At 39.8% G+C, this 13240-nt stretch overlaps 1 protein-coding gene across 1 annotated transcript in view; it reads right to left on the bottom strand.

Annotated features, from left to right (window-relative positions):
- LOC128615401 (protein unc-80 homolog) overlaps positions 1–13240 on the bottom strand; it is an 89105-nt gene that overhangs the window by 66137 nt on the left and 9728 nt on the right. Inside the window, exons 8-15 of the mRNA XM_053637455.1 lie at positions 10886–11153; positions 8951–9085; positions 8629–8845; positions 7796–7927; positions 6533–6801; positions 4132–4467; positions 3039–3170; positions 1659–1806 (exon numbers count right to left, since the gene is read on the bottom strand). Coding sequence (XP_053493430.1) covers positions 1659–1806; positions 3039–3170; positions 4132–4467; positions 6533–6801; positions 7796–7927; positions 8629–8845; positions 8951–9085; positions 10886–11153 — 1637 coding nt within the window. The remainder of the gene's footprint in view (positions 1–1658; positions 1807–3038; positions 3171–4131; positions 4468–6532; positions 6802–7795; positions 7928–8628; positions 8846–8950; positions 9086–10885; positions 11154–13240) is intronic.

Here is a 13240-nt window from a genome sequence, read left to right as displayed (position 1 = left end):
GCTGCCTAGTGATATTAGGTTTTGTGCGTCTACAGTTCCTTGATTGGTAATTCTAGTATCAAAGTTGTAAAGATCATGTTTGTACACCCTGTATTTAAATTAGAAGAGATCATTTTCATACACTCTGTATTTATATAACTATGTAATATTCAACTATGACTGTGTAGATGGTGTATCATTATATAGTGCCTTGCAAAAATGTAAGATAAGGTTTTGTGGTCAAATAAGACAGAAATTGATTTCTGTGATGCAAACCTAACACTGTCCATTCCTCAACAAACACCATCCCAACAGTGAAATATGGTGGTGGCAGCATCATGTTGTGGGGATGCTATTCCTCAGCAGTGACTGAGGGTCTTGTTAAAACTGAAGGACAGATGTATGGTGCAAAACACAGGAAGATACTGCAAGATAACCTGTTTCAAACTGCCAAAAAACAAAAAATTTGGGAGAAACCCGCACCTTTCAGCAGGACAAAGATCCCGAGCACAAGGCCGACAACCAACACAAGAGTGGTTGAACAACAAAAAGTCACAGTTCTACAGTGGCCAGATCTCAAAGCCCAGATCTTAAAGCCCAGATCTCAACTCAATCGCGAATCTGTGGCATTGTTTAAAAGTTGCGATCCATAAACGTCATCCAACAAACCGGAAGAACCTGGAGCAAATTTGTAAGGAAGAATTGGGGGAAATCACTCCCAAACAGCATGCAAAGCTGGTTGGAACATACCCCAAACAGACTTAAAGCTGTTATTGCAGCAAAAAATTGATCTACCAAGTACTAGTCTGAAGGGGTTAAATACCTATACAAGCAGCAACAGTTTAAATTTTTTTTTTTTTTAAAGATCTGCTGACAAATTCCAAATTTTGACTTCGAACATCTGCTTTAAGAGCATATTGGGTTATATATGTATTTGCAAGGCACTGTATTTGTGAAAATGTGTTAGCAAGAAGTTATCATCATGGGAGTGGGAATACTATTAAAGATAGGCCAGTGGACTTAATGGAAATAAAATGCTATTATAAGGACCTACACAATTCTGTTACAGTTCCAGGCTGTCAGATTACAAAATGTGGAAAAGTTTAAGGGGGTTGAATAGTTATGCAGGGCACCGTACATTTCCTATATTCCTGATGTGAGATATCAGTTTCGACATTTTTAAATTGATCACAGTATTTAGGGATCATGTCACACTGCAAAACATTGTATGCTGAATAGACAGACTGAAACACACTAGCAAACATAGAAAGCCTTGAGACACACACAGAAATTTACATTACATTTATGGCATTTGGCAGACACCCTTATCTAGAGCGACTTATGAAATGCAGTACAGTAGGAACAGGTTTCGTGTGTCATGATCTTATCTGATCATTTATGGCATTATGGTGATACCTTTATTTGGGCTATTTGGAAATATCATATGGCACATAAATATTCAAATGTTTATAGAATGATGGAGAATTGTGATTTACTATAACTGGGTTCAATGGCTACATTAATAATTTACCTCCTGTTGATAATTTAAGAAACAATGCATACATTTTTTAGTCCACTTTGATTTTACAGTATCAGCCTTTTCTATGTTACTGAGTTAAATACATATAACTGATTATGAGCTAGTGTGGTATACATTGGCTGTAGACATTTCCTCTTACTGTCAGTGATGGGCTCCATACAGAAGCCAAGCAGAGCATGCAGAAAGTCCACTATGTTGTTGAGAGAATCCTTGTTGACGTACTCTTTCATGGTCTGCCGGAACTGCACTTTATCTAGCTTGTACAGACTGGTCAGGCAGTTCTGAGCCTACACAGTGGAAGTCAAACAGCATGAACACACAATCCAACTTACTACTACAAATGGTGTTAAAGTGCTGGATATTAATGCTAAATAATATAACAAGTTCTGGATCCAGCAGAGTTTTCTATTTTTGCCTTATGAATGTTACGACAACAACAACACAATGCCGAAATTTTCCAAACTGTGTCTGTTCATGTCAGATAAAATCTTATATGTGTATATTGACACTGTTATATATAAAAATGTACAAAAGCATAGTGCTTAGATAAAATGCTGAACCTGGAATAATTTCATTTCATTTACATATTTATATGATTTAATTTTTATTTGCCAATTCCCAGATACCATCCAGCTTTCCTGAATCACAAGACAGATACCAACTGGGGAAGGTGAAGGCTAACGTGCTTCCACCAAGGCACATAAAGCCAGTCACTGCATCTTTACGAACTGCCCGTAATGATATGTCACAGCACACAGTGAACACCACTCTGAGGAAAGCACTAAACACCCTCTTCTCAGAGGTGACCAAGATTCGTGGTTGTCACTGAGATTGACAAGGGAGTGAGGAATATCATCTGTCCCACACAGAGAGCACGGCCTTTGACTCCTGGCCATGGATGGCTGTGGCATTGTTGGGGTTCGGACTTTACGTGTTCTTCATGTTTATCCATCCATCCATCCATTTTCTATACCGCTTATCCTTACACGAGGCGGGGGACACCCTGCACGGGGTGCCAATCCATCGCAGGGCACATTCACACACCCATTCATACACTACAGACAATTTTAGAGATGCCAATCAGCCTACCATGCATGTCTTTGGATTGGGGGAGGAAACCGGAGTACCTGGAGGAAACCCCCAAAGCACGGGGCGACCTCATGTTGATATCTTTTACAATTCATTTATCACATTTATATACTAATGCTATTACTTAGGCAAACAATGTCTTTTGAGATGATGGGTGATAGTTTAAAATTTTGGTGAGTATAATGCAGTTTTTTGTGAAACAGACATTTAGACTTAAAATACAATTTGGCTGATTGACAGCATTTGATCCATCAATCATTTTATTATTTAAACTGTTATTCAAACTGGATCAAATTCTCCTGAAATGTTTGTCAATGTTTGCTATAATAGTGAGGTTTACAGTATGGAACCCTGAAACACTTGAGTTAATTGACTTGAATGAAATTTATGGAAGCACAGCACCAGAGATGATTAATACCAAGACACTGACCTGTGTGCGCAGACGGTCTCCAGAAAGCCCACGATGGCCTTCTCCACATCCATAGGCACAGCCAAGAGACTTCACAATTTTAATAAGCATAGTTAGAGCTAATCTGTGAGTGCTGAGGGCAGAGTCCTCTTCCTGGGAATATGACATGGAATATAGTATGAAGGTAAATGTAATATACCATCAGAATATATGGTATTAGTTCATTATTATTTACTGGCAGTACAGGAATGCTATGCATATGAAGGCACCAATGATAAAACGATCAGAGTCACATTGTGCTTGAATTCCAGAATTTGAATTTAAAAGTTCAGAACCTTCTTATGTCATAATAGTTGAGAAAGTTATCAGCCATTATTGTTTACATTGTGTTAACTGAAGCATGAAAAAATGCTTGCGCGGACTCTGATCTTTCTTTCGTGGGTATTCACAGTAATACAGTGATGAACTTATACTAATTTATTCAACTGAGCATCATCAACATCACTTAAATACTGAAAACTCACAGAATATACATTATACATCAATCTCAACTTGAATAGTATCCACAATTCTGTCATTTACAGGGAGTTCTTCTTCTGCCTTACTTCCATGTATCTGTCTGTTCTTTGGTTTATCAGTCTGTTGAGGATACTCATCCATGTTGTTTGATCTAGTACTGAAATTTGCTGAGAGCAATTACTAATGAGATATGTTGAAGAAATTTGACAGTAAGTTAACAATGAAATTCACTCAGCTGGGCGTCCGTCATTACCCCAAGCCTATTGGCTGATTTCGGTCATGTGACTGGACTGTGATCATTTTCTCACAGTAGGCTATGGACTGTGATCATTTTTCCATAGCATGGCTTTATTTTAAATGGAAAATTCTGTGACCCTGATCTGTCTATCATCCAAGTACATTTATGAGATCATTTTTCAATGCTCAATCAACAGCCGTGGCTACACAACTCCAAAAATACAGTTTTGTGACTCTGATCGTTTTTTCGCTGTGGTCTTCATATGTAAATGCACATGGCCATTTTCATGCGCATAAAAATCATACTTTCTCTTAACTGTCACTTATTGTCCTACAAAAATCTATTTCAATTGTATACCTTATTGCCTTTGTTGTTTTTAATATCATTTTTACTTCCACTTCCACTCTCTCCTCCTCCTCCACCATCACCTCCTCCGTCACCATCTCCACTCCCTCCACTGGGAACAGCCCCTGTACCACCATCCACACCTCCATGAGCACCGCCTACACTCTGGCTGGCTCCTTCCTTAGAAAGGTCTGCCTCCTTCACCTTGTCCTCTGGTTTGGCAACCTTCTTGGTTATGCTGGGCACAACACCCAGCTGTAGGAGGCACTCAATAATGCTGAGGGCCACATCGCAGATCCGTGAGCTAATGTCATGCGTGAGGACGGCATACACAGCCCTGAGGACAGCCTAGAAATTATAATGAGATTAGAAAAAATAAACCTTGGTTATAAACTTATATTAGCATATATTTACATTGATCTCATTTGGCTGAGGCTTACAGTCATGTGAAAAAGAAAGTACATCTTGTTTCAGTTCTATGTTTTTATTTATCAAGACCTTATTTAGAATTATTTATTTACAATGGTGTGATCCTCACCAACTCCTACAAACAAACAAATAACCTCAGGTAACAACAAAAACACAACAGATTTCAATATGTAGTAATTTTACCCAAAAAGTAAGCCAACAATCAGAAACCAGGACTGGAACAAATAAGTACACCCTCCCTACTTCCACAATCATTATTAAAGTAATTAGCAGCCAGGTCTTACTAATGAAATGCAAAGGATTGGTTAATCATCAAAAAGCATGATTACTTCTATAAAAGCAGAACTTTTGGCTGTTTGGTGTTCTGGAGCACTCAGGTGTTTGTCTACATCTTGCCAAGAAGAAAGGGTTATAAACCCATCTCCAAACAATTTGAAATTCACCATCCTACTTGTTTACAAATGGAGCGCATTCAAGACAGTTGCCAATCTTCCCAGCACTGGGCGTCCCAGCAAATTCAGTCCAAGGTCACGCTGTTTAATGCTCCGAGATACAAAGAAAAACCCAAGCGCTACCTCATGTGACCTACAGGCCTCTGTAAACACATTAAATTTTTATATTCATTACAGCACAATCAGAAAAAGATTAAACAAGTATTGTTGTATGGAGATGTTTGGTGTACACAGATGTTTGGTGTACACAATGATACACAGTGTGGCCGGTGAAAACCAAATAAAGCTAATCACTACAAACACCTTATACCATCTGTCAAGCATGGTGGTGGATGGGTGATGATTTGGGCTTGTTTTGCAGCCACAGGACCTTGGAAACTTGCAATCATTGAGATAGTGATGAACTCCACTTTATACCAGAATATTCTTAAGAAAAATGTGAGGCCATCTGTCCAGCATCTTAAGCTGGGCTGAAATTGGGTCAGGCATCAGGACAATGATTCCAAGCACAACATTAATTTGACATTTGAATGTCTAGAAACCAAGGTGTTAGAATGACCTCAAGCCCATTGAAATGCTGTGGCAAGATAGCTGTGCATACACGAATGCCTTCAAACATCAATAAACTGAAATGTTGCAATGTTGTAAAAAAAAAAAAAAAAACAAAAAAAAAAAAACAAAAGAGTGTGCCAAACATTGTGAGAGACTGATAAACTCCTACAGAAAATGCTTACTTCAAGTTATTGTTGCTAAAGGTGGTTTCACAGAGCACAAGACCTTGCTCAGGGGCCCAACAGTGGCAGTTTGAACCCTGACCTTCTGATCAGTAGCCTAGAGCCTTAGCCATTGTACCACCACTGCCATTATAGGGTGTACTTATTTTTTCCCCACCTGGTTTCTGAATGCTGATTTACTTTTTGGAAAAAATTACTACAGATTGAAATCTGATGTGTGATTTTGTTGTCATCTGAAGTTATTTGTTTGCTTATAGAAGTTAGTGAGGACCACACAATTGTTAATTAGGGCCTGCTAAATAGGCCCTGCTTTCCCCCCCCATGACTGTATAACCAAAGCAACTCTGACGGCTGTGGCTCAGGTGGTAGACCAGGTTGTCCACTAATCGCAGGGTTGGTGGTTCGATTCCCAGCATGACCCCACATGGGCAAGACACTGAACACCATGTTGCTCCCAATGGCAGGCAAGCACCTTGCATGGCAACTCTGCTGTCGTGCGTGTGAATGGGTGAATGAGAAACAGTCTAAAGCGCTTAGAAACTGAGCACATGAGTGTTAAGGGTCTTGCTAAAGGGCCCAACAGTAGCACCTTGGTGGTGCTAGGATTTGAACTCACACCCTTCCAATCAGTTGTCCACCACTATACCTTTCTCTAAAACCATCAAGATTTTATTAATTTTTGGTCTTCCAGGTTTTGATCTTATCTTCTGATCACTACTTAGCATTTATTTTCATTTTATTCCAAAAAAACCCTCCAAAAACTGGTAAACAACTTTCTGAAAAATTCTTCCCCCTTACAGAGAGATCCAGCATGCCGTTCTTCAAGATAAAGCTGTTGGTTCCTTCAATGCTGTCTCTTTCTTCCAGACATGAGTAGTTGATACAGGAGTCAGTGAGGCTGCGTGGCAGGTTGGAGCAAGCCAATGGCTCACAAGGCATCTCAGGGATGGGGTTGGGATTGCAGAGCTTCTTAATGTGCTCCGTGAAGAAATCAGTGTAGCCCACATTAAAGGAGGCCACCGTTGTGTTAAAGGTGGCCATAGTGATAGTAGAGATCTGGGAACGGACTGGGAGATGAGAGAGACAGAAAGAAAGGAAGACAAAGGGTGAGGCAGATAATGTAGCATGCTTTTATAGGAAATAATCAGTGACAATGTGGTGCGATGCTGTTACCACGCCAAAGTTGATTATTTTTCAAATAACAGAACGTCCCATTGTGTGTTTTATTCTTCTTAATGCCACAATAATTTGTCAATGATTGTGTTTTTTATTAATTAAAGAACAACATACTGCATCATGCTTTTTTTTTTAAAATCTATTTATAGTTATGTTGTAGAATGTCCATGAAACACGTTAGTTCCTGTTATTACAGCTGATATGAACACTTATTCCCTGACCACGCTCTCTTATTTTTCTCTCTATTGAAGTTAATAATATACAAAATGCAGCTTGTCATGTTACACTGTAAAAAAAAAAAAAAAAAAAAGCAAAACCCTCTATTTTGAAGATGCAGATTTACCTTAGATTGTTACAAAGCACCAATGGAGATTACTTTCAAAAAATGCTAAATAAAAGTCTCCTCACAATAAGTTTTGCCATATCAAAGATTACATGTTTATAATCAGTGACAGTTACCGAGTGAGCACTGCAGTACTCAGGTCTATGACGCCTACTTCCGTGTTGTGAAGTGTTTGTTAACGTTGCCGTGTGCATTTTGTTTTGGTCCATGTCTTGTCACTGTCTGTCTCCCTAGTGTGTTTTGATTACTTTCAGTTTGCCCCTTGATTAGTCTTTATATTTAAGCCCTCATGTTTCTTTGCTCTTGGTGAAGTATACGCTCAGTGGCGCGTACCTGTCGATACCAAGCCTTATGTTGTCTAGTTATTGTGCCTGTGGTAACGACTACATTTCTCACTCCCTTATGTCTGTGTCTTTCGCCCAAGTAACTCTGTTTGCATATTGCTGGACTTCTGCCTTTTTCCTGATTCTGCGCTATGTTTTGTAATGGACACAGAAAAATCGATAGATCATTTTAACAACACAGGATGATGGATGCCTCACCACCTTCTTTGATGGCATTATCACTGTGGCTGTTGGAGTGGTCGGGCAGGTTGTGATGGGAATGAGAGTGTTTTATTCCAAGACTGTCCACATCCCCTGCTGTGTCTGTGCTGCCACGACGAGTCAACTTCCCTGCCAGACAAAAAACCAACATACACATTTAACATAGTCCAACATGTAATATTAGATAATATTATCACATAATTATTATAATTAGGAGTACGAATATTACAGAATGACACTGTGCCTCAATGTTAAATAAAACATTGTAAATAAAAAGTTAGAATGACAAAAGTGAGGTTTTTAATCTACACTTCTCTAGAAGCAGTGGACTCCTTATATGCTGTCATCATGTTCATGGTCTTAAAAAAGTCAAGCATTAGAACATTAATACATTTTGCCCCAAACTAACAGCACTGATCAAACAAGAGAATGTATAAGCTTAGACTTTACACTTCAGCTAGCTTTTAGTATTACTCACACCAAATGTTTAAATTATGGTCATGAAAGTGACATTCTGAGGAAAAACTGACTGCTTTCTAGTCTTTATTAGACCTTATTAATATTCTATGAATTTCCCATTGTCTAGGTGGGACAAAAGGTATCACACTATCAGTAGAATACATAGTACAATATATGAATTGGTTTCAAACTCAGAGAGACGGGATTATATTCTTATATTGTTTCTGTATTTGGCGACTACCATTTCATCATAATAATAATAACAGAATATGAATTCATTCATAAAAAACATCACCACCCAAAATACAACAGTTCTCTGACAAATAAAAATGCTTTTATCTAATATCAATTAAATGCCCTACTAGTGTTACCTATGATAGTGGAGGGCCAGCCACCTCGCTCCAGGGGCCGCCGGTCATCACCCAATCCAGAGAAGCTCCCGAATGAGAAGGTGCTACGTGTAGGTGACACATCCAAGTGGTCCTCGTGCATGAGGAAAGGCACCCCCATACGCCGTTGTCTCTTCTTCCCCGTATGGTGGAAAGGAATAGAGCCCTTTCTCTCCCTGTCCTCCCTGCGGTTCTTAAACTGAAAGTAAACAAAAGCCTTAACATGCTTGTAAGGTAGAATTGATTCGTCAGCATTTGACTACTCAACCTATTAATGTGTGTTAAGGTTCAGGAACCAACAAACCTTTTTGAAAATGTTCATGCTCACATCTGTAGAGAGGTCTGGGATGGCTGGTCTTCTGAGGTTGGTAATGGATATTTTGGAGAAGGTCTCCGAGCTCAGTGACCTCCCCTCCTCATTACATTTCAGGGTCATGTCCTTAGAACATAGCGAGTAAAACCACATCATTTTATATACAATTTAACAATCATGGAATATCCAGAAAAACTAAATCTCTACATTGACCAACTGTTGTAAGAAATCATCTGTGGACCCTTTGGAAGCAAATGCATTTCTCTCCTAAAATCTGATCCGATTTTCATTCAAATCAAACTAACAGACATCCAAAAAACCTCCAGCTTTAACCAATAATAATTTTTATTTTATTTTTACTTTTACTGTCTTTATTAAAGACATTAATTTAGCATTCACAGTGCAGGCTGGAAACAGACTGGGAACATCATTTGTATTTAATAACCGATGAATCACCAAATGTTTTTTGCTTCAAAACGGTTTCATTTCATCAGATTTTCAGTGGTTTCCTGAACAGACAGCTTCAGGTCATGCCAGAGCATCTCAACTACATTAAGGTGTGGACAGATTTGGGCTTTTCAAAACCTTTTCTCCCCTTATAAAACACTTTATTGTTAATTTACTCAAAATTGCCTTGGTGAATCAGCCAACTTCAATTAAGCTTCAGGTGACAGATTGCTACCATATTTTAAAGTTGAGACCAGGGGTGTAACACGGCCTGGGCATTCAGGGCTGTAGCCCTGAAGATTTTTTCTTTAGCCCCAAACAATTCTCCACTTGGAGTGGTTTGTCACTACATAATTGAACGTCAGTAAAAGAAGACGGCAATGTTGGAATTTTACAACTTTAGTGAACGGAGGTGAGGCCAATAAGACAGGGTTTACAGGAAAATACATGGAAACACTCATGTCTTATTGGCTGACAGCTCTCAATTCTGCCAAACACTAGCTCACTCGGTCATGACAGGGAAATGGATATACGTCTTTTTTTTTTTTAAAAAAAACAGTAAAGGGGTTGAAACTGAAACACTAACATCCTCTCATACTGAGCAGGAAAACAAGGTGTGTAAATGTTACCTCAGCTTCCATAAAACAAAACTTAGGGTACTAGCTGAGCTGGAAAAAATGTATGGAGAAGAATCTGGGCTCAGCCCCAGATGATTAACAGTCCAGCTAACACCCCTGGTTGGGACACAGCAGTGACACTATATTGGTGTAAATTATGTACCAGTACAGATTATCATGTCAGAAGCAATAATTCTTGAATCTATGTGAAAGGATAACAAAACAGCTTAGAAAAATTTCAGCGTAGAGCTGAAGTCAGGAAGTCAGGAAGTCAGAGAAGACTAAAAAGTTCCCCAGAACTAAAGTCCACTTTAATAATATTCTAGTAGTTTCTTTAACTAAATAATTAATATTATTAATTAAAATTTACTGGCATACATCCATCCATCCATCTTCTATACCGCTTTATCCTCTTCAGGGTCACGGGGAACCTGGAGCCTATCCCAGGGAGCATCGGGCACAAGGCGGGGTACACCCTGGACAGGGTGCCAATCCATCGCTGGGCACAATCACATACACACTCACACACCCATTCATACACTATTCGGACACTACCCATTCGGACACTTTAGACACGCCTACCATGCATGTCTTTGGACTGGGGGAGGAAACCGGAGTACCCGGAGGAAACCCCCGCAGCACGGGGAGAACATGCAAACTCTACACACACAGGGCCACGGTGGGAATCGAACCCCCGACCCTGGAGGTGTGAGGCGAACGTGCTAACCACTAAGCCACCATGTGACTGGCATACATACATACATACATACATACATACATGGCATACATATGCCAACATGTACAAATTGTGTTACAAGTGCAGCCCCTAGTCCACATGTAACAGGTTTGCAGTGTAATCTACCTGTGTTTTATGTGTGTTGACCAAAGATGGCGTTGCAGCCACCATGGAGCTGCTTCGTGGTCTTGCCAGGGGTGCTCTGGGGGGTTCTGGTGGGCGCTCAGGCTTCTCTTGCAGAATCTGTCTGAGCCGCTGCAGGTAGAAGATAAGCGCCCAGTGCACACCCTCCTCTGTCCAGTGAGGCTGAAGCAAGCACCGTAGCACTGCCACATCAAAGAAGGTGGCATAGCGTGCCCTCTGGCACACAGAGATAGCTCCAGGTGCTGACAACCTAGTAGGAAGAGAAAGAAATGTTTTTATTTATCAGAAATTTATCAGAAATAAAAATTGTGTGGTCCTCACCTTCTTCTACAGACAAACAAATGACCTCAGGTTACAACAAAAAACACTTATTGAAACAGATTTCAATTCATAAGTTTTTTCCTCCAAAAAAGTAAACCAACACTCAGAAACCAGGTGTGAAAAAATAAATAAACCCTTCCTAGTGTGACTACCACTATAATAGAAGTGTGACTACCACTATAAAAGCAGAACTTTTGGCAGTTTGCTGTTCTGGAGCACTCAGGTGTGTGTGTCTACATCATGCCAAGAAGAAAGGACACAAGCCATGACCTCAGAGAAGCAACTGTTGCTGCTCATCAATTTGGGAAGGGTTAGAAGGCCACCTCCAAACAATTTGAAATTCACCATTCTACAATAAAAAGGATTGATCACAAATGGAGAGCCTTCAAGACATTTGCTAATCTTCCCAAATTGGGCATCCCAACAAATCCAATCCAAGGTCAAACCATTTAATGTTCAGAAAAAAAAAAACAGAAGTTACTTCATGTGACCTACAGGCCACTGTAAGCACATTAAATGTTTATGTTCATGACAGCACAATCAGAAACAAGACTGAACAAGTGTGGCTTTCTGGAAGGGTGGCTAAGAAAAAGATCCTTCTCTCCAAAAAGAATATGGCAGCAAGACTTAGGTTTGCAAAATTGCATTTGAACAAAACACAAATGTTCTGGAACAATATCCTTTAGATTGATGCCAAAAATCCAAACACAGTGTATCACCACACATGGGTGGATGGGTGATGATTTGGGCTGGTTCTGCAGTGACAGGGACTAGGAAAGTTGCAGTCATTGAGAAAACGATGAACTCCACTTTATACCAGAATATTGTTGAGACAAATGAGAGGCCATATTCCACCAGCTTAAACTGGGCCGAAATTGGCTCATTCAGAACAACGATGCAAGTGTACTAGCGAACTGACATCAAATGGCTAAAGAAGAAAAAAATCAAGGTGTTGGAATGGCCAAGTCAAAGTCCAGACCGCAACCCCACTGAGAAAAATCAATGAACAGAAGGAATGTTGTAAAACGAAAAATTGGGCCAGAGTTTCATAGAAACAATGTGAGACTGATAAACTCCCCATCCTTTACCCAATCTGGTTTCTAAATGTTGATTTAACTTTTTATTAATAATTTGATTTAGTAATTACATATTGAAATGTTTTTGTCACCTGAGGTTATTTGTTTGTTTGTTTATAGAAGTTGGTGAGGACCACATGGTTGTTATTTAGGACTTGGTAAAGAAAAGCATAGAATTGAAAGAGGGTGTACTTTCTTTTTCCCATTACTATTGTCATGTCATGGCAAACTCATGACTCCATTTCCTAGAATGCACCGCAAACTATAAACATGGCCAATGACTACAACTCCCAAAACTACACAGAGACACGTCACCTTCTCCTGAGGACTAGTCAGAGACACCTGTTCCCAATTACACTCACAATCATACCACATATAAAAGAGACTCTCATACACAATGTCTTTGAGGAAAAAATGTCAGAGCTTAAGCACGAAGTGTCGGTGGAAGTGTCGGTGGAAGTGTCGGTGGAAGTGTCGGTGGAAGTGGAAGCAAGAGAAGATGGCAGGTGGAGGCTGGGTTTTGGTGTTGTTGCTAGCTCAGTTTAGCTCGTTTTACTTTAACTTTCTCTGACTGACAACATGGCGAAAATAGCGAAGGAGAGGGGGAAGACTGAGGATTGTGAAGTTAAGGAGTTAAGAGGGCCTACCTTTAGAGCCAGTGCTTTTTTGCCCTTGATACCAAGGGAAAATCCAAACAAGCCAAGACTTCCGAAAAAACTGTGGACCTCCACAAGTCCAGTCCCTCCTTAGGAGCAATTTCTAAACAACTGTGCCACATACATCTGTATAAACAACTGTATGCAAATATAAAAATATTGGGACCACACAAACACTGCACTGTTCAGAAAGGAGGCACAAATGAACTCACAGGGATAAATGAATTCTGGTCCAAAAGGTTCAACTGAACCCAAGACAACAAGAAAGGAACTGGTGAAGGAGT

This window comes from Ictalurus furcatus, chromosome 12, assembly GCF_023375685.1.
Source record: "Ictalurus furcatus strain D&B chromosome 12, Billie_1.0, whole genome shotgun sequence".
Lineage (NCBI taxonomy): Eukaryota > Metazoa > Chordata > Actinopteri > Siluriformes > Ictaluridae > Ictalurus > Ictalurus furcatus.
This window is presented reverse-complemented; position numbering and strand designations above follow the sequence as displayed.